This window comes from Alligator mississippiensis, chromosome 3 (genome assembly GCF_030867095.1).
Source record: "Alligator mississippiensis isolate rAllMis1 chromosome 3, rAllMis1, whole genome shotgun sequence".
Taxonomy (NCBI): domain Eukaryota; kingdom Metazoa; phylum Chordata; order Crocodylia; family Alligatoridae; genus Alligator; species Alligator mississippiensis.
In genome coordinates, this window is record NC_081826.1 from 192997265 (window position 1) to 193023776 (window position 26512).

At 40.6% G+C, this 26512-nt stretch overlaps 1 protein-coding gene across 1 annotated transcript in view; it reads left to right on the forward strand.

The window, feature by feature from the left end:
- ZNG1A (Zn regulated GTPase metalloprotein activator 1A) overlaps positions 1 to 26270 on the forward strand; it is a 47292-nt gene extending 21022 nt beyond the window's left edge. The window contains exons 9-15 of the mRNA XM_006261238.4: positions 662 to 706; positions 14998 to 15054; positions 19418 to 19469; positions 24077 to 24145; positions 24249 to 24314; positions 25153 to 25282; positions 26134 to 26270. Of these exons, the coding sequence (XP_006261300.1) occupies positions 662 to 706; positions 14998 to 15054; positions 19418 to 19469; positions 24077 to 24145; positions 24249 to 24314; positions 25153 to 25282; positions 26134 to 26207 (493 nt within the window). The 3' untranslated portion in view covers positions 26208 to 26270. The remainder of the gene's footprint in view (positions 1 to 661; positions 707 to 14997; positions 15055 to 19417; positions 19470 to 24076; positions 24146 to 24248; positions 24315 to 25152; positions 25283 to 26133) is intronic.
- Positions 26271 to 26512: the final 242 nt, after the last annotated feature.

Below are 26512 nucleotides of genomic sequence, written 5' to 3' on the forward strand. Positions count from 1 at the left end.
CTTATGAGAGAGAGAGCCCTTTCAAAAATGTTTCAGTTATTCATATACTCCTGCTAAGTTTGTTTTTTCATTTGAAATAAGCCAGGTTTGCTACTGTTATTTAGTAACTGTGTAGCCCTCTGTCTTTCACACTTCATATTTTTTTGGTATAACTGATTAAGTATATCCAAACACACATTGTAAAAGTGACTGGTAGATCTATTTATAGCCAAGTAGAGTAGTAAGATGATATGGATGGGGTCCTCAATAATTATTGGTCTTAAGGAGATGATCAAATAAACTAGACCAGTTATAAATTAGGTATGTGAGAAATAATATCCTCTAATGCCATCACAATCCTCTAAGCTTGAAAAACATTTCACAATTTTAACAAAATGTTCTCAATAAAAATAAAAATGTCTGAGGGAGAAATTTTACCTGAACACATACTGTTGTCTGTAACAACTTTGTTTTCATGGCTAGTGAACCTTTTCTTACACCTTCCTGATAAGCTTGGAAGGCAATCAGAATGTCTGTTGGGACTGCTGTTAGGTAGTACAAGTTAATAACATAGCTGGGATTATTGCTAAGAAGGTCTTGATCCCCATTTCCATTACTAGTTTCTTAAATCATGGCAGTCAATGTTATTTACCTCTAACTTCCTTTTTCTGCTTTATTTCAGGTCAATAAATGGAATTGTCAAAATTTTAGAAACTCAAAGGTCCAGGTAACGTTTAGTATTCTTAGTAATAGTAGTAGTAATTATTGCTAGTGATTAACTCACTGAATTGGTAATTCAAGTATTTATTAATAACAATTAGTAAAGCATTACTGTTATTAATTTAACTTGCCAGTATCATTTCCTGCCAGTTCAAAATTCTGTTATGTGCTATATATTTTAGCCCAGTTAATCAAAAAGAAAATTTCAGGTAAAGAAAATTCAAATGTGTTACCTACTTTACTATTCACCATCTTAGATTAAAATGGATACATTGTGTGCTCTGAATAGTTTTTCTCTTCTTTGCGTTTTGGTGGAGGAGAAGAAACCATTGATCAGTTTCTGGTCCCATTCACATTTTCCTTATCACAGTGTTGCAGAGTTTTAATGCGCACACTAAAAGAAAATGATTTAAGGGCTTTTAATTGACACTTGAATATTTTTATAAATATTCCTAATTAGACTTAAATTGGTATTGGGTCTTTGTGGCGGCGAAGTGCCCCCACAGGCTCGTGAGGGAGAGAAGGGAGGACCTACAGACCCCAGACCCCGACAGCAAGCCCCCAGAGGGGCATACGTACCGGCTGAAGAGCAGTGGGAGGAGGAGCCGCATCCGCGGCTGCAGCCGCGCGAACCGCCATTACACTGGTTCTGGCAACAGCTGTTCCCGGCGCAGCGAACAGCTGAGCCAATCCCAGCGACCATAGCGGCCGCTGCAGGAAGGTTTAAAAACGCCGGCAGGACAGGGAGAGCGGGTGAGCCAGGGAGAGAGAGTACGGGTGGGCTGCCCGTGCTGCGGGCTCACGCACGGAGCGGAGAGGACCCAGCCTGCGGGTCTCAAGCAGGCAGCTTAGCAGAGAGCTGTAAGCCTTTCGTGAGCAGCAGAGTAGAAGGCAGTCAGAGAGTGCAAGCCGAGGCACTCTCTCAGTATGCTGAAGCGGCTGACGCTCAGGAGGCAGGGGAGCGCTCTGCTGCCGGTAGGAGAGGGGAGACAGCGGAGACTCCAGGAGGGAGCTGGAACCAGGGGGAGCACCCAACAGCTCCTCCTGATTAGGAGGAGTATTTTCTGTAAGAGAGGAGAAAGGAGGAATCACTCCCAGAAGGAGGGAGAACGACTGGGAACCGGGGAACTGGTCTGAGGCCGTCATACAGGGCCTGGAAACATCTGGAATGCATCACCCAGCGGTTGGCGTGTGGACGGGGTGTAGGGGAGGCGGAGCCCCGTGGACCACCGCGTCAGACAACCGTGAGTAACACCGTCTATCGGGAGGCCCCACCCAGGATAAAGATCTCCACTGTAGACCCCTCTGAAGGTAATTGATTACATCCAAGTCGTGGCAGGCGAGTTGAGGGGAGGGGCAACACCCCGGTAGGCCAGGCGGAGCTAGGCACAGGCTCCACAGTTTTACAAAAGCTTGTACCCTCTTGTGTGCCCTTGTTGTGAAGAAGGCTAACAGCATATTAGGCTGCATTAGTAGAAGCATTGCCATCAGTTTGAGGGAAGTGATTCTTCCCCTCTTTTTGACACTGGTGAGGCCACATCTGGAGTATTGTGTCCAGTTATAGGCCCCCCATACAGAAAGGATGTGGACAAATTGGAGTCTGCCGGAGGGCAACAAAAATGGTAAGAACACTGGGACACATGACTTATGAGGATAGGCTGAGGGAACTGGACTTGTTCAGTCTGAAGAAGAGAAGATGGGGGCAGGGGGGCAGGATTTAATCACAGCCTTCAACTACATGAAGGGTTATTCCAAAGAGGATGGAGCTGGACTGTTCTCACTGGTGGCAGATGATGAACAAGGAGCGATGGTCTCAAGTTGCAGCAAGGGAAGCTTAGATTGGATAATAGGAAGAACTTTCTCATTAAGAGGCTACTAAGCACTGGAACAGGCTACCCAGAGAAGCTGTGGACTCTCCATCCTTGGAGGCTTTTAAGACGTGGGTAGACAAAGCCTTGGCTGGGATGATCTATTTGGGGATAATCCTGCTTTGAGCAGGGGGTTGGACTAGATGACCTCCTGAGGTCCCTTCCAGTCCTAGTTTTCTATGATTCTGTGTGCTCTAAACCCTAAATTATGAACTAAATGTAATCTGGCAGTGGCTTTTAATCATTGGAACTACCTAGTGTTAAGATCATAAAATCCTAGAAAATTAGGATTGGAAGATGGCCAGCAGAACTAGGTGCAGATCTCTTAAAAGATGCTAGTGTAGCCGTGGGTAACACCTGTAACTGACACCTACTTCTAGAAACTTCTGGACCATTCACAGCAGTTACATTCCATAGGAAGAAACTCATAATTGAAAAGCTATTACCAAAAAGACTTAATGGGTGTACACAGCCAAACTAATCATATGGCCTATGTAAAAGTTTTGTTGACTCTCTTAGAAAAGCACTCTTATGTCTCATCCAGGTTTGTTCCTGCAAATTTTATTCTGAGACCTGTCAGAATTGAAGTAGAATTGCTGTAGGATTCCAGTTTGAATTCCTGATTTGATAGATCAACAAATGGGAACAAATGTGATGCCTATCACGAACCCCCACCCCAATACTGGGGTGTAGGGGCAAAGTACTGTAGCTTTCAGTAATGTGTCAGTTATAATTCCTTTATGAACTGATTGGAAGGACTGGTTGTGATAAGAGCGCTGTGCTCCTGAAACACACCATTTAAGTTTTATATAACTTAATACTTCTCAAGTATAAGTAATTGTGGCACCCTCAGTTGGTGCTGTAAGTATGTCCCCGCTCCCTGAGCCAGGCGCCCGACTCACCTGCCACGACTTGATTGAACTGTTACTGAAAGGAGGCGTTCAGTGGTGTTCTTGCCCCTGGCCCGGAGACGGTAATACTCACTGGTTCGCTGCGGTTGATCCTGGGGCTCCACCTCCCCTATACCCCATGCACTCGCCAACTGCGATAGCTGTTTTGCCGCTGTGCCAACTCCTGGCTCCAGCCTCTTATATCCTGCCACTGGGTCTCAGCCTCATCGGCCTCCCCTTGAAGTGCATGCTTGTGGTTGCAACCTACCCTTCTCTCCTAATCCTTGGCCCCGCTCCGTCCCTGCACCAGGCCTGTGACTGTGAATGCCACCTTCCTCCACTGCTTGAGTCTCCCAAGCCAGTAGAGGTAAAAATCTATGTTGTGCTGTCATGGGTAGCCAGATAGACTTTGGGATAACTGTTTCTGTTTTATGTTTTGAGATGTAAACACTAAATGATTAGGCTGTAGACCCATCTCTTGCCTCTTTTATCACTAGCCAACCTGCAAGTTTACCTGTATAATCCTGGTAACAAAGACCAGTAGTTAGTAGAACAAATTGCCCAGAAAACGCGTGAAATCTCTTTTACTGGAGGCTTTCAAGAGAGGCTGGATAAATCCCTGGCTGGAATGGTTTAGAAATGGTGCAACCTGATTGGTGACGGGGCTGGATTAGACAAACCTATGTTGTGTATGATCAAATAAGGATGGTGTTGGTCTTCTAGAGTGACTTTACACATGCTCTGGGGGTGGAGGGTGGGGAATGATGCTTTAATTACTGTGGCTCTAAGAGCCACTATGATTAAAGCACCCTCAACGTCTTGTGTATTCAGCATCTCACACTTCAAAATGGTGGCGGGGGCGCTTTTAAGCTCATTCAGTGAGTTTTTGTTCAAGTGCCCTGTCACTGGCTGGCTAGGTGCTATTGAGTGTATCAGCCATTAGGCTGCTGGGTTCGGGATCAAGAAGGCGAGTCAGGAGTGAAGTAAAGGCAAATTTACTTATAGCTTAACATACAACAGTTAACAGAAGGGTTAATGTGACAAACAGATAGTACAGTAATAAAGAGCTAATAGTGAATAATAACAGCAGATAGAGTGACAAAGAGTTCCCACATGGGGTTGGCAACTTATTCGCAGTCCCTCTATGCCTGGTGGGCGCCAAGTTGTTCCAGAGAAGTCAGACGTCACCGCTCAACGCTGTCCGAGGGGTCACCGGGAAGGTTCCTTGGTCAGGATCTGGTCCTCACTCACAGTGGGAGTCTGGGGTCCAGGCTTGGTACAGCAATGGTCCTTCTGTCTCATCCTTCAAACTGGTCACTTGACATGCACGTTCCTTTATACCTTATCTTATGCTAATCTGTTGGCTTTAGAGCCACTCACAATCTTGCCCTATAGCTGTTACCCTATAGGATCAAAAGGTGTTAGAAATTATCATGAAAGGTTACCACCTGAACTCGGGTTCACCCAGTAAGCAAATTACACCACATTACTTTGAGGTTTGAAATTAGCATTACTCTGCCCAAGCTCAACCCCTTGGTTTCTTATTCCTTGAAATGTGTTAATTATATTAGGTGGTCAGATCTTGTTATGGCTGACCTTTAAAAAAAACCTGTTAGATCAGTTAATCTTGTAGCTTACTTATTTTGGGGGCCTAGTCAGTCTCATGATCAGTGCAAACAGTTAGATTCAACACTTTGGTTAAATTGTGACAGACAAATTCCACTTGCAGGTTGCAAACTTGCAAGCTTTGCATTAGCTAATATTAACTGCTAAACAATTGCCTGGATGTCTCCAAGAGCATATATTTATTGCTCATGATAGTAACCCCTCTGGTTCTGGCTACCACAGTGCCCCTGCTGCTGTTTTGAAGCACAGGGACATTGAATAGACAAGACATGGAAGCTGCTGGAGCGTGGGTCCAGCAGATTCAATCAAGTCTGCTTCGATGCACTAATTACAGCGCATGAGAGCAGCATCTCTGTATGTCTACAGGCACCCCTGGTGTTTATCCCTGCTAACAATGACTTGGACATTTGTCTGGTTAACTCTCAGTTTCTAATTCTTGTGTGAGTTTATAGGAGTATTTTACACTAGGATGGTTTTTATTGGTGAGTTTGTCTGCCCATTGAAGAGCATTATTTATGTCACAAGATTTCTTGAAATCCCATCTCTACTTTATCAAAGAGAGAAGGAATCCCACCACTTGCAAATCATCTGATCTTGCCCATTCAACTATTCATCCTTGCTATATAAATGAATCCCTGTTTTAATTTGTAAGTAAGATGTTCATTTATATTAAATTAAAAAACCCAGTGCTGATGCTCATATTTACAGACAAGTAATGTTTTAAAAGTGGCTTTAAATGGGTTGGCCCATAAGCTTAATATGGTGAACACTTCATGCTTCCTTGTGAAAGACTACATTTTTTGACCGAGTCTGCTTACTGTTTTTACCTGAGATGCTAGATGTGGGAATGCTTTCTTTTCTGAAGTGACCCAAGCAACTGAGAAATTGGTAGAAGAAGTATGTCTATTCATTCTGCTACTCTCCATTGACCACCAAATGTTGCTTTTCTACTTCCAACAGATAGCTGAGGATAGGTAGAAATGACCTGAAATCAATCAGGTATTTTCCCTCAGGATGAGCCCAAAATCATCATTGGTATCTCTTCCTATATCTGCAGAATTCTTACTTCCATGAACCTGAAATTGTGTGGTCAATTTGCCCAGTCAGTATTTGTAGGTGTGACTGGAAGAGCTAGTGAGATAATTGAGGCTAACATGGCAGCACTGAATAGACTACATCCAGCTGTACATCTTAATGTAACTGTAAAGCATACTATAATATTAATGCCTATCTGAGAGCAATACCTGGATGAAGAGAAGATGGCTATAGCTGGAATCTGGAAAAGACTGAGGAGATGTAGAGATGCCAGTGCCTTGCAAAAATCTCTTTCATAATAGTTCCATCCATTGAAGATAATTTCTGTCAGCTTATTGGTCTGCAGCCTTGGGGTCCTCTTATATTTAGCACTCAGTTTTCATTTGCACTTAACCAAAAGATTGCATCTAGGCTTATCTTATTCTCTAGGCTAGACCTAAGTTTGTTCACTGCTATGTGATGCATACGTTGAAAATGCTAGTTCAGGCTCAACAGCCATTCTGTCCAGAAATAATATTTTGCCCTAGACCACAACATTCTGTGCTGGCTCACCATTGAATACTTTATCCTGTTTTTCAGAGCGTTCCACGGAAGATTTTTTTATAGGACTATCTGTGTGATAACTCTCAGTTGACCTATAATAATTTTGTTCTAGAGAGGAATAATGAAATGGTTTCACAGATTTCATAGACATTAGGGCTGGAAGGGACCTCGGAAGATCATCGAATCCAGCCCCCTGCCCAAAGGGCAGGAAGTCAGCTGGGGTCATAGGATCCCAGCAAAATAAGCATCCAGTTTGCTCTTGAAGGTGTTCAATGTAGGCGCTTGAACCACCTCCAGTGGCAGGCTGTTCCAGACCTTGGGGGCTCGGACAGTAAAGAAATTCTTCCTTATGTCCAGCCTGAAATGGTCTTGTAGTAGTTTATGTCCATTTGACCTAGTCGTCATCCCTTGGGGCGCTCTGGTGAACTAACGTTCCCCCAGATACTGGTGGTCACCCCTGATAAACTTGTAGGTGGCCATCAGATCACCCCTGAGCCTGCGCTTTTCCAGGCTAAAGAGCCCCAGGGCTCTCAGCCTGTCATTGTAGGGTCTGCTTCTCTGACCTCTGATCATGCGCGTGGCTCTTCTCTGGACTCTTTCAAGCTTCTCCACATCCTTTTTGAATTGTGGAGCCCAAAACTGGACACAGTACTCCAGCTGCGGCCTCACAAGGGGAGAATGATGTCCCGGGATTTGCTTGAGAAGCATCTATGGATGCAAGCCAGCGTTTTGGTCGCTTTACTAGCCGCAGCATCGCACTGCAGGCTCATGTTCATTGTCCAACAGGAAGAGAAATATGAGTGGAAGAGGCAGTACCTTCACAGGAAAAACTGATAACTTCCCAGCCCTCAAATTAAATACAAACATACATCTTTGTCCATACTCTCCCACTTGAACCAATATTTAAAAATGTTATGGTATATTCAATAGTAATTAAAAAAAATCCAAAATTTGCTTCTTACTAGCAGGGAAGATAGGGTATGTTCACTGTTCTTGCTCACAGATGCTCAGATAGGATAGTGGTTTGTGTCAGTATAAGCACCTTGATAGAAAGACTTATTTTGTTCAGTAACAGAATTATGTTAAAGTAACTTGAGGATAGTAGGGTGTCTGATTTTATCTGAAGGTCAGCATTTGGATGCTCTACATTTCCAAAAATGTTAATCTTGTTAACATGTCTATTGATTCAATTTATTTGAAATTCTCTTTGCAATCTGCTCCTTGCTGGAAGTTTTATGCCCTGCTGTTAAAGAATTGCCCTATGAAAAGTCTTCTCTACAGTGACTGTCATGTTAGTTTATACGGATTACTCTCACATTGTTTTTTGGTTACTTTGTTCAAGTAGGAAGGTAAAATGTGTTTAAGTAGCTTCTACAGCTTCACACTCCTTTGTTAAGCTTTACATTTTGCTGAAGAATACTTGGAACAAGAATAAACAGGACTACAGAGGGGCCTTCATCATAAACTCACTTATTCTGCTGTGTTTCACATTGCTCACATTACTTTTCTAGTCATCTTAAGTAAATCATTTCTGTTAAGTCAGCATGTGTCTTTTTATTTAAAAAAAGTTAATATCTTCAGTAGGCTTATTTAGGACTAGTTTTTCCAAAAGTTCTTTGTGTGTGGTAACTCTTACTGCAACACTGGGAACAGCCAGATGCTGAGTATTTTAGAAAATGGGGCCACTTCATTCATTGTCTTAAGTAGAGCTGAACTCTTCTGAAAACTTTATCCTCTGTAAGAAAGCTGAGTGCTTTTGAAAATTTGGTCTTTAACATGACTCTTGATCATCATCATTGTTATTGCTGTTGTTGTTATGCAACTTTAAAAACCCAAACTAGTGACTTCTGCAGTATTTTTCAGATTTCTGCCACAAAACTGTAAATTCTGTTAACTATGACTGTGTCTTTGTGCTAAGCTCTCAAGCACACTGTGCTGCTCTGAGAAGGCTGCCTTCCAAACCAGAAGTAGTATGCTATCTGTGAGAATCCATTGGTGATTCTAGGTCATGTTTAATAACTTACTACCCTCTTTGTTTATACAGTATTTTATATATAAAGCTAAATCTGATAAATTACTTGAACAAGACCAAAATTTAGATTTTTTTGTGGCTTTTTGCTTATTTAATTTCACTCGTCCTGACGTTCTTGTAGTGTAGGTGTCAGCAACCTCTGGCACGCATGCCGAGCAGGGCATGCAAGGCCATTTTGCTCAGCACTTCATGGCCAGCACCAGCTCTGGGTAGCTGCTGCCAGCAACAGAGCCTGGGCTGCTCCCAGCAAGCCTTGCAGCATCCCAGCTGGCTGCTGGGAGCAGCCTGGGCTCCTAGTCTGCAGCAGCTACCCAGAATTGGGGCTGGCTGCAAACAGCTGTGCTGTGCTCCGGAGTCCAGGCACCAGCTCTGTACCGGTGTGTGCAGGCGCACCTCAAAGAAGGCAGTGGGGGTGGGGCCTTAGGCAGCGCAACCCCGGTCTCTTCCCCGCTCCCAGCACGGAGCTGGTGACTGGGCTCCGGAGCCTGGCGCAGCTGTTTGTAGCCAGCCTGGGCTCTGGGCAGCTGCAGCAAACAGCAGGTAGGCTGCAAAAAGCTGCGCCGGGTTCCACAGCTCCAGCATCAGCTCCATGTTGGCGGTGATTGCACCGTACATCAGAGCGGACAGTGGGGCAGTGCAGCAGGGGGCAAGGGGCAGGGGCTGTGGGTGGGGGGCAAGAGGCACAAGCAGGGCATCTTGCCATGTACCCCCTGCTATCATTTTGTTTTTCTGGCACCTTACAAGGTAGGCGTTGTGGCGTTTTTTGGCACGCTGGCCAAAAAATTTTGCCTACCCCTGTTGTAGTGGGATGAATTCTAAATTCAGTGTATGCATCCTAAGTGCAAGTTGTAAGAGCAAAAAAGCAACATTAAAAATCAGCCCTTCTCTGTGTTCTAGCAGAAGAGATGTCCTCTGCCAGCAGTACTGCAGCCTCTTTCTCATTCCACAAATTTATCTACAAAGGAGGAAGCATAAATTGGGACATAGTATTATTAGCCTTTGGAATATTGGTATTTTTTCTGTTGTGTCATGTGATGGGTGTATAACTTTTTGTCTTCCTAACTTCTGTCTAATTTAGAATTACAAGGGGATCTGAGAGAGGCAGTAAGATTGAGTAGGTCTTGGAAGAAATTAAATGAGAATGTTTACCTCTGAAGAGTCAAAATGATAAAAGGGGGTCGGACTCGATCTAATAAGTCCCTTCCAACCCTAGCATCTATGAAACTATGAAAATTATATAAAATAATGATATAGAAAAGGTGCATCAGGAACTTGTATTTTCCTTTCTCACAACCTAAGCGCAGGAACCAGTCAATGAAACTAGAAAGAGTGGCAAATTCAAAACTAATAAAAATAACTTCTTCACACATAGAAGTGAAATGATTTTCTCCAGGAAGTGGTTGAATGTCTGAGGCCAAGAATTTAATAAAATTCACAAAAAAGGTTTGAATTTTGGAAGGTATATTAAATGTCACACTTGAGGATTTAAATTGGTGTCTATCTGTAAAGGATTAGGAGGCAATCTCCTGGGAGGCAGATTATTTTACATCTGCTTTCTGCACAGTTCTTGTTCCTTCTTTTGCAATATCTGATGCCAGCTTCTTTTGGACCTGACCCAGTATTGACAACTCTTATGTTACTAGTTATACTGTCTTATACATTCTGTCCCATAATTCTACTTTCCAAGAATGGAAATTATTTAAAAAATAGCTCATTAATGGAGTAAAATGATCTTGCTATCAATGAACTGGAGAGCATAATTTTCTTATATAGGGAATCTTCTATCCACTGCTAGTCAATGTTATATGAGAGATAGCAGCCTTTAAAATTCGCCTGAATGTTCCTGTGATGCAAGTATGAGTTTTTGGAGCACTGCTGAGAACAGACAATTCAGACGCAGCTGGTTGTAAACTTTAGAAGAGGTTTATTTATGCTGTGCATTGTACATTAAAAACCTTTCATCTCAGAAACAGCTTTATAAACTTGCTGATAAGTGTAAAAGTTTAATAAAATGCTAGCTGAGGCCTGTAGGATATATTTTTAAAATCATATCCTCTTTGGTTAAAAAAAAAAAAAAAAAAAAAATTCCATTTTTTAGGCTATACAGAAAAATTAAATAAACAGTTCTGTAAAGCCATCCATTTCTCACAAGTTTTAAAACTTGAATTGTACTAAAATTGAGTTTGAGTTTGTATTGCCAAATTCTGAAAAGCTAGGTTTGTGTGTATTACAACTTGCAATTCTAATATTGAAATTGCCCAACATTTTCCATTATAACTTACTGTTTTCAGTGGTCCAAAATTTCAGTGCATACCATAGGACAGTGAGGTGCCATAGCACCCTGGCCTGCCTTGAGATTCTTTCAGGGGTATCGTGCAGTGACAGCACTGTTAGATGTGCAAACAATTCACAAGGTAAACCCAGGGTTTTCAAACAGGAATTTGTAATATTAAAAACATTCTGACCTGTGGTGGTCTTTCTGAGTTCTTTACAAGAGAAGAATTTCTCTAGTATTTTTCTGTATTCAAAAAAAGAGTGAAAACTAAGAGCTAGCATTTTCCAAGAGGTGCTTTGAGTTGATCAGGGAGTGCCTCCAATTCTGAAAAGATTGAGAACCACTGCCATAGGGCATATGTGTATGCATGTTGTGCAAGTTTGTAGGAATGTTTCAAGAGAAATGGTTCTGCTATTTATTAAAACAAAGTTACAGGGGAAAAACATTGTTTTGCCCCTCTAGAATTTTTTAACTGTTTTTGTTCAAAAGCTCTCCTAGAACCTTGTGTTCAAGGATTTCAGAATTGGTAGAAAGATTGCCTTAATGTTTGAGGTTTCCCTTTCACTGTCCTTGCCTAAATTTGGGTAGGTTTTTCACGAGTATGAACCTATTAAAGTGGCATTTCATATTTGCTAACTAGGAACTTGTTTGTTAATCAAAATCTTCAAAGAGTCTATATTTGCTGAGTGTGCTGTAGTCCATAAGTCAATGAGCTAAGCAGGATTGTAGCAGGAGCCCAGCTGAGCCCCATACTTACTGGGACAGTGGCTGCTGGCATGGTCTATGGTTGGCAGATTCCCGGCTGGGCTCACAGGGAAACGGGGATTTTGAACAGGCATGCAGTAGGTATTCTCCAAGCTCCGCACCCATGTTGGGGTGGGGATTGGAACCCCAGCCTCACGTGGGCTTGGGCTGCAGCCGAGAGAGAACAGGCTGCTGGTGCACAGAGCACTGCCTGGAGCCCAGAGGCGGCAGCTGCAAAGGATAATGAGCCCCTCAGGGGCTCCTAAGACTTGCCGGCAGCAGCCAGGCACTTGGGGGTGAACAAAGGGCCAGACTGGCTTTCACTGGCCTGGAAACCCCTAAGAAAGCACACACAAACGATAGGACATGGGAACACGCACAGTCAGATCAGGGCTTTCATCATGTTTGCCCCGCAGAGGCAGGGGACTAGGAACCCGGGACTGTGCACATCTGAGCTCTCCAGACTGATGCCAGAGGACTATGCTGCTGGGAGAAGCCAGGTATCTCTAGAGGCTAGGCCAGGGTTTGTGATGACTCTGGTCCCATATTATTCCAGGGGTTTGCCTGGGACAGGCAAGCCTGTACAGATTTAGCAAGTATAGGGCCACCCTTGCCAGACTGAGATTGCCTGATGAGAGGTGACTGAAGCACCCATAGGGCCAGAGAAGGGCCTAGGGCATGGTCATTTGAGTTGGCCCATGTAAAGAAGCAAATAAACTAAATACCAAGTCCAGGTGATTCCAGAACTTGCGGCAAACTTCAGCAATCACAGCCAAATGCACCAACTTCAGACAACCCAGCTGCTTCCACCTGTGCCTGAGCTGGAAGACAGTCACTCAGGCTGGCCAAAAGTGTGTACCCAGCATCAATGGGAACCCTGAGTGGAAAGGGGTAGGGTGTAGGGGAGGAGGAGCCACACAGAAGACTTTGACATCAACCTACGATAACCTTGGCATATTCTCTCTAAGCCGGTACTACCTACTTAGATCTCTTTTCAACTACATCAAGTAATGTCAGGTGAGATTTAAGAGCGAGAGAGCAAGACCATTCCAGTGCAGCCATTTGGCCTGGGTCCCCTCTACAAGAATTTACCTGCAATTGCTATTCTAGCTTCCTGTAGGGGTTGCCATAGTGCTTGGATACCTGAGAATCTGAGAGTCTAGAAAATGGGCTCAAGGGTTAAGGGACTTGCCTAAGGCCAGGTTGAGTTTTCTGTGAAAGATGATGGCATGGAGAGGAGAGCAAAAAGAATTCTGATCATTAGACTACACTTCTCTTGAACCTAGAATAGAGCCCAACAATCTTGAATTTCAGAATTCTTCAGCTGTGAAGAAAGAGCTGTGAAACCTACTGATAAAATGTGTCTTGTTTTCATTATACTGAGTGGAGTACATGAACATGGACAACTTACTACAGCTATCTGCTATTCTGTATGGCTCTGCATCAGGGTGCTCAATCTCCAGCTCGCAGGCCAGATTCAGCCTGTGTTCCCATGTATCCAGGTTGCAAAATTGCCCACAGGTCCAGAAATGTGGCAGTGGGTAACCAGTGTTAGTGGCACCTTTACCCTGTTGCCAAGTCTCCAGACCCATGGAAAACACTGGGCCCTGCACACTGGAGTTAGTGCCTGAATCCAGCATGCAGGGCTGGGCATAGGCAGCACCAGGCCCCATGGCCCAAACCTGGTGTAGAGGGTTGGGAGGGGGTGGCACTAGGCCCTTGGAGCCCAATCCCAGCACACAGCGGGGTGGAAGGGAATGGGCTTGATCTGGCCCATAGACAGGCCCTGCACCACTCATCTGGCTCAGGGGGCCAAAAGGTTGAATGCCACTGTTCTGCATGAGAGGAGTTTTGATTTTTTAGCTCTGTGGTGTGTTTCTGCTTTAACTGAACTTGATAATCCATATACAAAAAATAAGGTTAATGTTAAATTGAGAAATCATACACCTAGAAATCTATAACTGGAACAAACCTCAAGAAACTATCCTTCTATTTTCAGATGAGATCAAATATAGCTAGACAATGAATATTCTACCTTGTTTTAAAGCAGGGGTGGGCAATTATTTCAAGTGAAGGGCTGCTTACTGAGTTTTGGCAAGCCATCAAGGGCCGCATGACAGGCAGCCAGGGGAAAATAAATATTAATTTTCTAAATTTCTCAGGGGCCCTGTGGGCCAGACAGAATGGCCTGGCGGGCCGCATCTGGCCCACAGGCCGCATTTTGTCCACCCCAGTTTATAAGCCTCCAGTTACAAGTATTCCACCCCCACCCCCCAGTGAAACTTGTTTTAGTTCTTCACTATCCTTAGGCCCCTGAAAGATGTTCACTTTAAGATGTGATGGGCTCTAATCCTTGATCCCAACAATTGTGTGTCCTGCCATGTTATATGTACATGTCAGGATGCCCGATTTTTACAATTGGGGATTAGATCCCAATCACACCTTACTTGCTGGTGCAGGGGGAGCCTGGTCTCCATTTGAAGCAGCAAGATTAAGTCAATCAGCTGACTGCCGTGGGGAGCCTGGCATTGGGCCATGGCAGCCAGGCTCCTTGTGCATTGGGAACTATAAAACCATATATGCTGCCCAGTACGAGGTTTTATAGCTGCCTGTACATAGAATGCTGGTCATTTGGACTGGAGCCCAGTGCTGGGCTTCTTGTACACTAGGACTTGTCAATTGAACTGCCCAGCTGACGGGTCCCAGCCATATGGGGTGTTGACAGGTCCCAGTGTATGGGTAGCCTGGCATTGGGCTTCCACAGCCCAATGTCCAGCTAACAGGTCCTTCAAATGGTCAGTTTATGGTGAAATACAAATGAGCCACAAACTTTGGCGCATTTAATGCATTATCATCCCTTAAAGTGAGTGGCATGTGTGGCGGGACTATCATTCTAGGTGCAATTAACCTGTTAATCACATCTTAAATGGAGTGTGTTTGGAGCCTCATAGTTGAAAAGATGATTCAGCTCCCTTCTGTGTGTGTGTGTGTGTGTGTGTGTGTGTGTGTCTGTGTATGATGAAGCAGTTTTTAATTTATAATAGAACATGCTATTTTTTCTAAAGGAAAGTATTATTTAGAAATGTAATGGTTAAATACGGTTGTGTTATAGCAATAGTATGCTTTAAAAGATAGCTTTATTGAATACCTGTTCTTATGGAGAAGGCATTCAGAGTAACATTGTGTCTGTCAAGCACCACAGCCTGGTGTTGTGACTCAGCTCTGAATTATTTACAAATAAAATATTTAAATAAAAATAACCTTCATGTGTCTTCTTTCGTTCAGAGTTGATCTCTCTGATGTCTTAGATCTACATGCTTTTGACAGCTTATCTGGAATAAGGTACGGTATAATTTTATAGCTTTATTTTATTGATTGTTTAAGTAGTAATTGCATGGATATGTATGAAATTAGAAGCAATTCTTCTGATGCATGTTTTAGGTACTCTGTATGTTAATTTAAGGTATGTTTAACTGATATTTGTACGGCAGCAGGGTTGAGGTAGTATTGGAATCTGCTCTGGGAAGTGTAACTAGCTCTGGATTGCCTTAGTTTCTAATGTTTTGAAAGGTTTTTCCTTTTTTTTTCTTTGTTCTAATATTCTTGAAAAAATAATTTGTGCAGTGTAGCAGCCTCAGGGGTTCTTCCTCAGTGTCTGATGCCCCCTGATAGTCAGACTCTCCTTCTGCACACGCTAGCCTCCCTCATCTCCTGTCTCTTGCCTGCCATGACTTTGTTGTTAGCAATGATATACTAGAGAGGTTGCCTCTAGAGGCCGGAGTACCTTCTTTGGTGCTCTTCTGTTTAGCTCCATCCTCTGGGCTTCTTTGCCCCCAAACTTAGTCATCCAGGCTCCCTTCACTCCTCTAACTTAGACCTGCCTCTCCAGGCTTCTCTCAGGGTACTTCTCCTTTAAGACAGTCCCCAGGGCTTCTCCACCTTACTAATACCCATTGGGGTCCTGCAGACACATGATAAATTGAAGTGTGAGATGCATAAAAATATTTTACTGTTTTAACCTGGTCCTGTTCAGGGCTTTACTTTTACATTTGCTATATTAACATGGAAAAATGGATTTTTGAGTAAGCTGGAGCGTAAGTGAAAGACTGTTAAAGACATTGTTATATTAGCCTTATTTCCTACGTAGGTAGTCTCATATTTCTAAATACTTTACTGACATTGTTGTGAACATTCTTGAAGGCTGACGCCATAAACTTAGATTCAAATGTTGCGGGTAGGATAATCCAGCAAAGAACTAAAGTTGGACCTTATACAACTTGGTATAATCTGTCTTTAAGGATGGACCGGGTCTGAAGTGGGAGGAGTGTCACATGTTGGGGGTAAGTTGCACTAACAGAGTTGAAAGGGAAGCTGGGACATTATACTTGTTAGAAGATACCATAGGTCTTTCTCACAAGAAACAAATTTGCTCCTGTACTGTTTAGTAACTTCAGAAATGTATTTATGGAGGAAGGATTATTTTGATGTTTTTTTTGCTGGTTGCTTTCAGTGATGCTATTCAGGTGATTTTAATTTCCCTTTTCTACAGAATGGTTCACTTGAGTTGATTTACTGCACTTTTAGAGTATAAAAATGAACACGCGTCAAGCCTTTTATTATAATTTGTAACAAGGACACTAAGAAATGTGCATTTGTATTAGAACTAAAAAATGTCAACTGTCTGTGTATTTTTGTCATTGGGGCACACATCTAACTGGTATATGTTTTGATTAATTTATGAATAATTTTTGTTTTAAATAGTGGCAGTAGCAAATGTCACTACAATATTCTAAAGGTCCTTTCTCTTAACTTCGGGTAATAAAAATGAGGTCATAGCTATAAAATGTATAACACTGACCAGATAAGTAGAATTAAAAATATTGATACTTTCTTCTTCCTTCAACATTAGATTTATTTTGTGCATAGGTGTAAAAAAGAATCAATTATTATCCAGCTGTAAAGGATTACATTTAACACCCTTTCTGCCAAGAACCCTGTAGGGAGTAATTCATTCCATCCAATAGTTTGCCTACAAGCAAACTTTCCCATTCTTTCTTTTAAACCCGTTCTTAGCAAGTCACCCCCCACTGTTCTTCCTAAACCCTTGCTGATGTTTTGTTTTGAAGTTTTCAGCTTCCCTGTAGTTTTATTCTGTGCTACAAGTGTCAAGGTCTTAAGCTTAAGGAAAATGTTTACTATTTTCATCAACCCTCTTCTGATCAAACCAACCAGTCCGAAAATATAGATCAGTACAAATATAATCAATATTTCTCCTTTAATAAAAGAAAGTCAAAATATATAACGAATGCATTTGATAGAGAAAATATTTTGGTCATAAAGGCTGTTGGATACCTTGCCTAATCATTGTTTATAAGAGCATCAGCCAGTGATCCCAGTTCTAAATTGCCATTCTGGTATCTCTAGAAGTTATCCTTTTATTTTCATTACTGCTGCTACAACTTGCTAGACTGTATGATAGCTGTTTCACCTAGACTGCTGCTGTTACCTCTTCCCTGTTCTCCCTGATTTTTCACTTGGCTGTTGTCATATTAATTCAACATGCTCTGACGAAAACCATCTCCTGTGTCTGATGCTGTGTATTATAAATTTTTTGTATGTATAGATGATGAAAACAGGTACACATTTGGAGTATTTGTATATGTGCACACTACCTAAAATTGCATATGAATGTATCAAAGTAAGACTAAGCACAAAATTGTTTAACATTAATTAGTTTGTACTGTCCTCTTTCTTAAGTATGTTACTAATCCCATCAAACTGCTCAGCTGCTTAAACTCCCTGTCAGTCCAGGGCTGCAAACAGACTTAGGCTTTTTCTCCCTGCAAAAATATTTTCTCCCAGCACAGAAAAAGAGCTTTACAGCTGTTCAAGGATTTTCTTGTGGAAGAGAACTTACTTTTCTACAGGAAATTAAATCAGTTGCTTATGAGGAAGATGTCTCCTCCTGATCTTGAATGGCTGTCTGCTTCTTTCAGGTGTGAAGGACACCCAATAACCCACAGCCCCCTGTTGTCCCTGCTCAGCAGGAGGGGGAGGATTTGGGTTCCTGTGGAGGGAAGAATATCACCTCTCCTCCCTGCCTCCACCAGTAAGCTGTTCAGCAGTATGGGGAGTGGATTCCTTATGGTGGGAACCCTCTTGAGTCCCAGGAAAGTTGCCACTGGGAAGAATGTCTTCAGGTGGCCTGGAGGGGTTCAGGGAGTCTCAGACAGGTGTGCCACAGCTGCAACCCTCTCAAGTCTTCTGGAGAGTTGCCACCATAGGAAAGTGCATTCTCCTGTCACTCCTCCAGGTCCACTTGGAGGAATACAGGGGGCAGCAGGTATCTCTGTTGCAGCAGCAAGGCTCCCCATATGCCTCAAGATGAAATGGGATTGGTTTTCAATTGACAGTCTGTTCCCTTCTCAGGCAGGTGAGAGGGCAGACTGTCAACTGATGAGCTCCCCTAAAGGTTGAGAGTAACCCAGGGAGCAGCCTGCTCGTGCCCCTTGGTGGAAGAACTCGCCTGTGTAGCTCTTCAGTCAGAGGACTGGAATGTACGTATGCTCCTGCTCCCAGGGCTGTTTCTTTACTAGTTACATTGCAAACAGACATTGCCTTTGTACTGCCATAAGTATTTATGGTGGCACAAAACCCTTTTCACACTGCAAGTGCCTAAATTTGTGAGCGTGATAATTCCTAGTCTTAGTTTGTGCCACCTTTTCACAGCCGGTGTCTGTTCACTTATGGCAGGAGGGCATGGGTACAGCACTCTTGGCTGTTGTACTGTAGGACTGAGCTTCTGAAGCACCAGGAGTGGCAGGTGCTCAACCATGTGGGACAATGGCCCCAGCAACATCTGTAGATGCCAGTGAAGTGGATCATCTGTTCCGGATGCATCCTGGCATGGCTGTTCTGCTCTAAATGTGACATCTGTTTATACCCCAAGACTTCCTAAAATTCTTATTGGCAGAACTGAACACCTGTCCATGGCCAAGGTTGGTTGGCTAAGGTTGAGAATTGAATCATAAAGTCCACACATTTTTGTGATGTAGTTAACAGTGAAGTGGAGGGGAGGGATGTGCTCAGATTTTTTTAAAACAAATTTAAATGTTTTTTGATTGGTATGATCTGACAGCAGAGCTACAATCTTTTCTTCTGGGTTAAGAGGCACATTTTGTTTCTCTAGTTTGTTCAGTTCAATGCCTTTTTTACCAATAATTCTAAACAAAGGGGAATGCATTCCCAAGCATGTTGAACACAGATGTTTCTTCACTGAACCCAGTTTTCATCTGTAAATATTGTTTTTCTGTCTTTTACTAAAAACAACAATTGTATACTGTAGCTCTCTGATACACCCAGGTGATTATTTCTAAATAATTGATTGTGGAATGTTGTTTATTAATTACATTGTAAAGACACTAGTATTCCATCATAAGACATCAACCAGATCAAAATAAAATTATTCCAATGTAAAGAAAAGTTATGTAGTTATATAATCTTAAATGTTGTTCTAAAATGATGTCAGTATTTAGCACTTCTAAATATGTATATTCTGCTTTTCTGGTCCGTTTTGATTTTCATTCAGTGCTATGCTAGCTATATCCTTTGTTAATTTTTACGCATTTCTTAAATACACAAAGAATCTCAGAATTTGTATGTGGTGCTCTAATAAAATACAAGGTTTAATTTTACTTGTTTTCAGTTTACAGAGAAAGCTGAAGCATGTACAGACAACACATTCACACCTAGATAAGGTAACTATTAGAAGTGCTGCTCCAAAACTTCTGATAATAAAATGAATTGGAGTTCTTGTTGCATGTTAGACATTGCATATTCATCATGCTACTGTATGATTGGAATTAACTAAACAATCCCACTTAAATCATATAAGGAATCATTTTGAATATACATGTTATATGGATGGATGGGTTTCATTGTAGAAAGATTCTACCAGATTGTGAGGGTCCAGTGCTCTAATCTAACAGAGCTAACTAACTACCTCTCTCTGCCTAAAGTTGATCTTTTAAGGTGCCAACTTGCCCTACCTTCTGCCTAACTTGTTCAGAGAGCTTTTGTAGGCTACAGCCTGCATTGTCAGATGTTAGGAATGTACTTGCAGAGAGCAGGGATATTGCATAGAAAGGAATAAAGTCACTTAAATACAAAAGATAGAGAAAGAGGGAGGAAAAATTGCTGTATCTTCAACTTCAGTATTATCTGGAAACTTGCTTGTAGATTTTACCATTATTCTTACCTAACTCTCCTGTACTATGAACAGAGGTGACATTATTTTTTCTATGTTCATTTCTAACCATTTTCCTGTTTGAAATGACCATCTCTAGCACCCCTTAATTCCTTTTTTCTAATCTAGTTTTCTGTATAACCCCCAAATCATCACTTTGTTTTCTAGTAAACAGTGTTGGATATTAAATGTCAAAAATCTGTGTACTGCAGTACCTTTTATAAGTAGTATTTCTTTCCCCGTATTTACTATGCTTCCCTTCTGCGCTTTCCTATATCTTATCCATTCTACCAATAAGAGGAATACAGGTGTTCGTAAAGTGTTGTTTATCCATACAAGATTGCAGGGAGAAACGCAGTACATTACTTGCTGTTTTTGTTTGAAAGTTTTTTGATTCTGTGCCAGTTTAATGCTGGTAAATTGTTAATTCTGTTTTTTGAGGTTTGCATCCATGTACAGTTTACACAGTGTATTTTTAGCATGTTCAAAGAAGAAACCACTATGATTCCATGTAAATATGACTTGTATTTTGTGGGTTCTTGCTTCCAGTGTACTGTTTACCTCACTTAATGAGGAAGGGAAAAAAGTGTTGCTTCAGTTGAAACATACCAAACGATGAACTTTATGGTATCCCACCAGTATGAGTAACTAGGGTTAAAAAATATACAGTGGATTACAAAATGTATATTTACTTGAGTCCCAAGAAACAAAATATTTTTGTGAACTAAGGATATTTTTTTCAAAAATATTTATTCTGGTATCCACTGCTTTAATAAGGTTCAAAATGTTTTTCCTAACAGGGTTAAGGATACTGACATTAACTTCTAATGTCGTACATACATTTTCTCTCTTTCGGAGGATATGTGTTCTAAAATGTATTCTAAATTCCTGCAAAGTTTTTAAATGGGATTTTTTTGGCTGTTTTAATGTTCATTTATATTTCTCTTCTGCTGAAGATGCCGTTTGCCCACGTAATTTTTCTGTTTAAAATATAGGGGTTTTTTTAAGGATAACATGATTGGCATTTTGGTTTCTATCTGGAACAATTAAAACCCTTGTTGCCCTAGCATATGTTACTTTTTTTGAGACCCCTCTCACTTTTGTTGCTTAAAAAGAAAAATACTTCCTTCATATGTAGTTTACTTTTCATTTGAAGATTCTAAATACAGTTGGTGTCAAGGGTGACAATACTATAATTATTGAATTGTATTAAGTAAATACCTGCTAAAAGACTTTACAAGTACCAGAATTTCATTAACTCTCAATGAGATTAATGGGTCTAATTCTTGGTCATGGACAGTTCTTCAGTGGAACCCATTATATATAGTCTAGGATCAGACTGTATATGTTGGGAGAGGTGAGGGAAAGCTTCTTAAGGAAAGTTATAACATACACCAGTTTTCATGATTATATAATGCCATGAAAGTCTTTGATGCATACATTTCCTTGAAGGGTTGCAAAACTTAAATGCAACAGCACTGTGCCAAGGTGGGAATGTTAAAATGAGGCAAATTAGCAGAAACAGAAACCAAAAAGGGAGAAAAGAATTCCTGAAGTTTTTTAGGTGGTCAGGGCAGAGAGCAAGAGGTTTGCCTGACAAAAGACAGCTGAAACTATTCTTCTGGAACTCGGGCTAAAATTATTCTTGTAAATAGCACGCTTTCTCTCTGCTCACCCTGATCTCTGCTCTTTCCGCTTATCTTCAAAATATTTGTTATCATCTTGACTGTATTTAATTGTTACCCTTTTTCTTCCTGTAATGATCCATCTTGTTGCATACTTATTCTGTGACTCTCATCTAAAACAATGTAACCTTAATATCTTGTTTTTTTACTGTGGAATTGCTATCTTCCCAGTTATTTGGTATATTGCATTGGTTGGAGGATGGTGTGATTTGTTAGTAAAATAACCAACAAGCAGTTTTTGACTCAGAATTAGCTTTTCTGCCTTAACTTCCTATGGCTTGTCTGTGAATTCTGCTAAATACCTTGTCACAAGGACATGAAAAAGGAAGGAAGAACCACAGAGGTCTGTGTTTTCCAAGGAGGTCAGGCAGATCAGGACTTTACTAGTGAACTTCTGCATTTACTCGGGAGTTTTAGAAGCTAGGGGTTCTGTCAAAGAAGCAGCTGTGCTGAGGAAGCTGCCTGATGGATGTACCGGTAACTGTTCCCTCACTTGTTACTGCATTGTGATGATAAGGGGAATTAAAGGAGTCCCCATTTTCTGTTTCAGTACAAAACTTGCTAAATGTTCTTGCACCTATCAAATAGTAACATGTTTGCAGTGCTGGGATGGTAGTTGTTTAAAGAGGGATGTGCAGAAAGGTGACTAGTGGGACCCAGTTTTAAAAAAGCAATTCTGGAAAGGCTCATTTTGATGTATACAGTATTAAAGAAAATTGGGTAATTTTCTTAGGACTTAATGTGTGTTAAACTTGGAAATGAATTGCAATTATTACAGTGAAAAACAGGAATTTTAACTCTTAACTGCAAATCTCAGTATGACCTCAGTATGTTTCTTTCTTAATTGACTCTCTGAGGTGAATATTCCCTTTCTATAATGAATACTTAAACTTAAGTTACCCTTAAGCTTATGCTTAGCAACAATTTATATTTTGTAGTCAGTACCTATATAAAAATGAGAGATTTTTCTTCATTTACATTCATGTTCATAATAAAGTACAATAGCATAGCAACTTTGAGTGCACAGTGGGAAAAGATAAAATGCAGCGCTTCCTGAAGTTTATAGGGGAGGTTGCAACTCTGCATTATTAAGGAAATGATTATTGTTTCTGTAATGTGGGGCTGCTTAACCAGCATCCTTTTTCTCAGTAGGAAACTGTATGAGTTCATTTGTTGTTCTCCTTGGTTGTTTAACACTCTTTTAAGAGGGCTATTGAGACAGATGACGTGTAAATGAGAGCAGGGGATTTTTTCACAATTGGCTACAAGGTCTTGTGGAGGCTAATAGCTGCTTATTGCCTTCATTTGAAGGGTCAATAAAAGCAGTTACTGTGCCTGTGAAGCATATTGGGCTTAATGCCCCCCTCTCACCCCCCTCCCCCTTTTAACTACTGGCGAACAAAATGTTAGTACCTTTTTGTTTTGCTGAGTTAATTCGTTGTTGAATAAACATTTAGACTTGCTACTTTAGTTGCATTTTATTTTTCTTTTACATTTTATACATAGTCTCTTACCACTTAAAGGCTATTAATATAGTGCAAAGAGTGGGAGTCTCTTAAAATAGCCCCCTGAGAGAGAGTAAATTTTGTTTGTTGGACTTCAAATGAAACATTGTTCTTAACATAGACCAGCAGAGACTCCCTATGCCTGACGAAGGGAGTTTGTGCCAAAAGCTTGCAAAGAACTTTTCCCCCCTATTTAGTTGGTCTATAAAAGCTATCACATCTACCCAAAAAACCTTGCCTGTTCTTAATGAATAATTTTGAAATAAATTGTTCTTTTCAACAACTCTGGAGCAGAATATTTTTTCTTTTTATTAGTGACCAGATCTAAGACTCAGGCTGGTGCTTCATTTTGCATAAAACATGGTTTGGGTATTTTTGTTAAAAGTTCCACTCTTGAAGATCTATTTATAAAAGTTTTTTTATTTACTGTATTTGTGTTGTAAAACGTGTGCAGCAATGATAAGGTAAACAGCCCCATTTTTGACACAAAAGTATCAGTCTGCTGTAACTGCTAGTGAAAAGAAGCACTATGATGATACAAAGCAGTAGTCAAGGGACTTATTCATTATTAAACATTTGAAAGATGTAACCATGTAATTTTAACCTGTGATGTTATGATAGTTTGTTAAGTCTATGTAAGGAACAAGTATCACTTACTGCATTGAATTCTACAGTATGAAATTTGATGGCATAAAAATACCCACAGGTGTTAATTATCCTTTTAGGCTAACATTAACAACAGAACTAAAATGACTGTAGTAACATACTAACTTAAAGCAAAACATACAGTGCACATTTTTTTATTTTGTTTTTCTTTTACTGTATAATGGCAGTTGTGTATTGCCCCTTTGTATATAATGTATTGAAATGTTTATTCCATTTTAATTTGTATAAGTGAGCATTAATATATGAACCTTTTTTATTTGTAGAGTATTGTTACAGTTACATTTGAAGCAGTAGGAAACATAACTGAAGAAAACCTAAATATATTTATGCAGGTGAGTTCTGTGCAATTGTTACTTTAGAAATAGCTACTACATACTTTAACGAAATGATTGTATGCATGTGGTTTCTCTCCCTAAAATCTTTTTTTGTTTGTAGAATCTTTTGTGGGAAAAGAATGTGAAAGACAAAACTGGATACCCCATGGAAGTCATGAGACTCAAGGTATGGCTTTTACATTTTCTTAACTAATATGGTTGTTACCCTTGACTCAGCTGAGGCAATCCAGAGATATAACCAGCGTGGATCACCGTTTTTTAACGACTGTGAATAGATTGTAAGTTTTATCTGAATTTTAACTAAATCTATGTAGTTTACCATGCAAAAGATTTCTTTAAAACTTACAAAACAAAACTTTCTCACGTGCACAAACTTTTTCCCTCTAAGGAAATACAGACTGAGTTGATCAAAAATGTGCCTGCCTAAAATATAGTCAGATTTTTTTTTTTTTCCATGGAGTGACAAAGTTTTGTTTTTCATTTTTCCTTTTGTTGCCCCCTCTTTAATAATGATGTTGACTCTGCTGTTGCTACACATACTGTTTGAGAATAGTAAAAGTGCTGAAGGTTTCTGTAACTCAAATACAATTATTCATAGCTAAAGAGCTGCTTGTGTTGTAATTTTTTTTTGGGATAGGCAGTGGATGCTTTCATGCACACATGCCCACACAGACATGCTTTAGGACTTTTAAAAGATGAAAAAAGTGGAAGAGAAATGAAAAATAGACAAATAGTAAACAAAATCTCCCTTCTCCAACACACCCATTATCCAATGATTCAGAATTCAGATTCTGTACTAGTTACCTTAAAATGTAGCACAGTCAGGATGCCCTTATTCATTTGTCCCCCTTATTTGTTAAATCCATTGGTGTTGTGTTGTCTCATTTTGATTTTTTTAATTTTAGTTAGCATTTGAACAGTGCGTATACAGCATGGCTCTGATTTATGCTGGAGCTCCTAGGTCCTACTACGATGCTACTAACAGCAATTGCCTTTCTAATCAGGGATTGGTGTCTATTAAAGATGCATCTCACCAAGTGATTGTCCAAGGTGTCCATGAACTGTATGATCTAGAAGAGACTGCAGTTGGCTGGAAAGAGAATGAAGAGAGAACAAACAGATTGGTTCTAATAGGTAAGAGAAAACTGCACGTGTCATAGTTGATTTTGGTCAGTTATTTCTCGGAACAGGCAAAACCGTATTGTTAAAATAACAAAACAAATAAGTCTCTAGCACGTGCTAAGACACCTGTGCTAGCTTTATTCTTGCCAGGTCAGGTATCAGTAGCAGCAAAGAGAGATGTGATGGCACAAATATTAGCTTATTCTGGCAACCCAGAATACATAGTTGTGGTTCCTGGACTCTACTGGCCCATGCTAATGCATCTTCACTGTTGTCATCTGTGCTACACAGATTAAGGCACATAGCACTATTCTTCATTTTGCTGTGTGGACATACCCTCTATAATTATTTAATGGGTGAAACAGTAAATTTAAATAAAAATGATGCCTGAAGTATGTGCCCATTTGTTTGTCTGTGGAGTTGGATACAATGCAGTTTTTAAACACAATTTAAAAGCATTATTGTGGGACTGACTGTAACCAGAGATTTGATGAGTCTCCCTCAAGAAAAAGATTGGACAGTCTTTTAGGTTTATGCAGTCATAAGCACTGTTTTAATTTTTTTTTAATTTCAGTATCTTTTTTAATATTGAAGCTGGACACTTGGGTTTTTGAGAGTTCTTTAAAATACAAGCTATAGTTTGACTCCATATATTTGGCTGATGAACACGAGTCTAGCTCTTCATTTTCATTTCTCTCATTTATGCAACTTTGTTGTTGCCTGCTTGGAAATCAGGAGTAAAAACTAGGCATATATTATAATAAAACTAGTTTACCCTTTTTGGTATGTAACATGTATATACACAAAGCTATTTTTTGCAGTATGCTGGGAAATAATGTTAACTAATTTTATTCTCTTTACAGGCAGGCACTTGGATAAGGATATCCTTAAAGAAGTATTTATAGCCACAGTGACAGAGAAGCAGGAAAACAGTTGACATGACATTACAGAGATGATCATTAACACTGCAGGGTCTTATAATAAAAGATTGACTGACTGATTGATGTGCAGTTATTATAGTTTTTGCTGTTGTAGTTTATACAACTGTTTAAATCTCACATTAAGTCCTAATATGAATTGCAGTTCGTATGCTGTTTAAATATTTGCTCTTTCATAGATTTCATAGACATTAGGGGCTGGAGGGGACCTCGTGAGATCATTGAATCCAGCCCCGCCACCATAGGCGGGAAGTCAGCTGGGATCAAGTGATCCCAGCAGGAAAATAACGAGATTTTTTTGAAA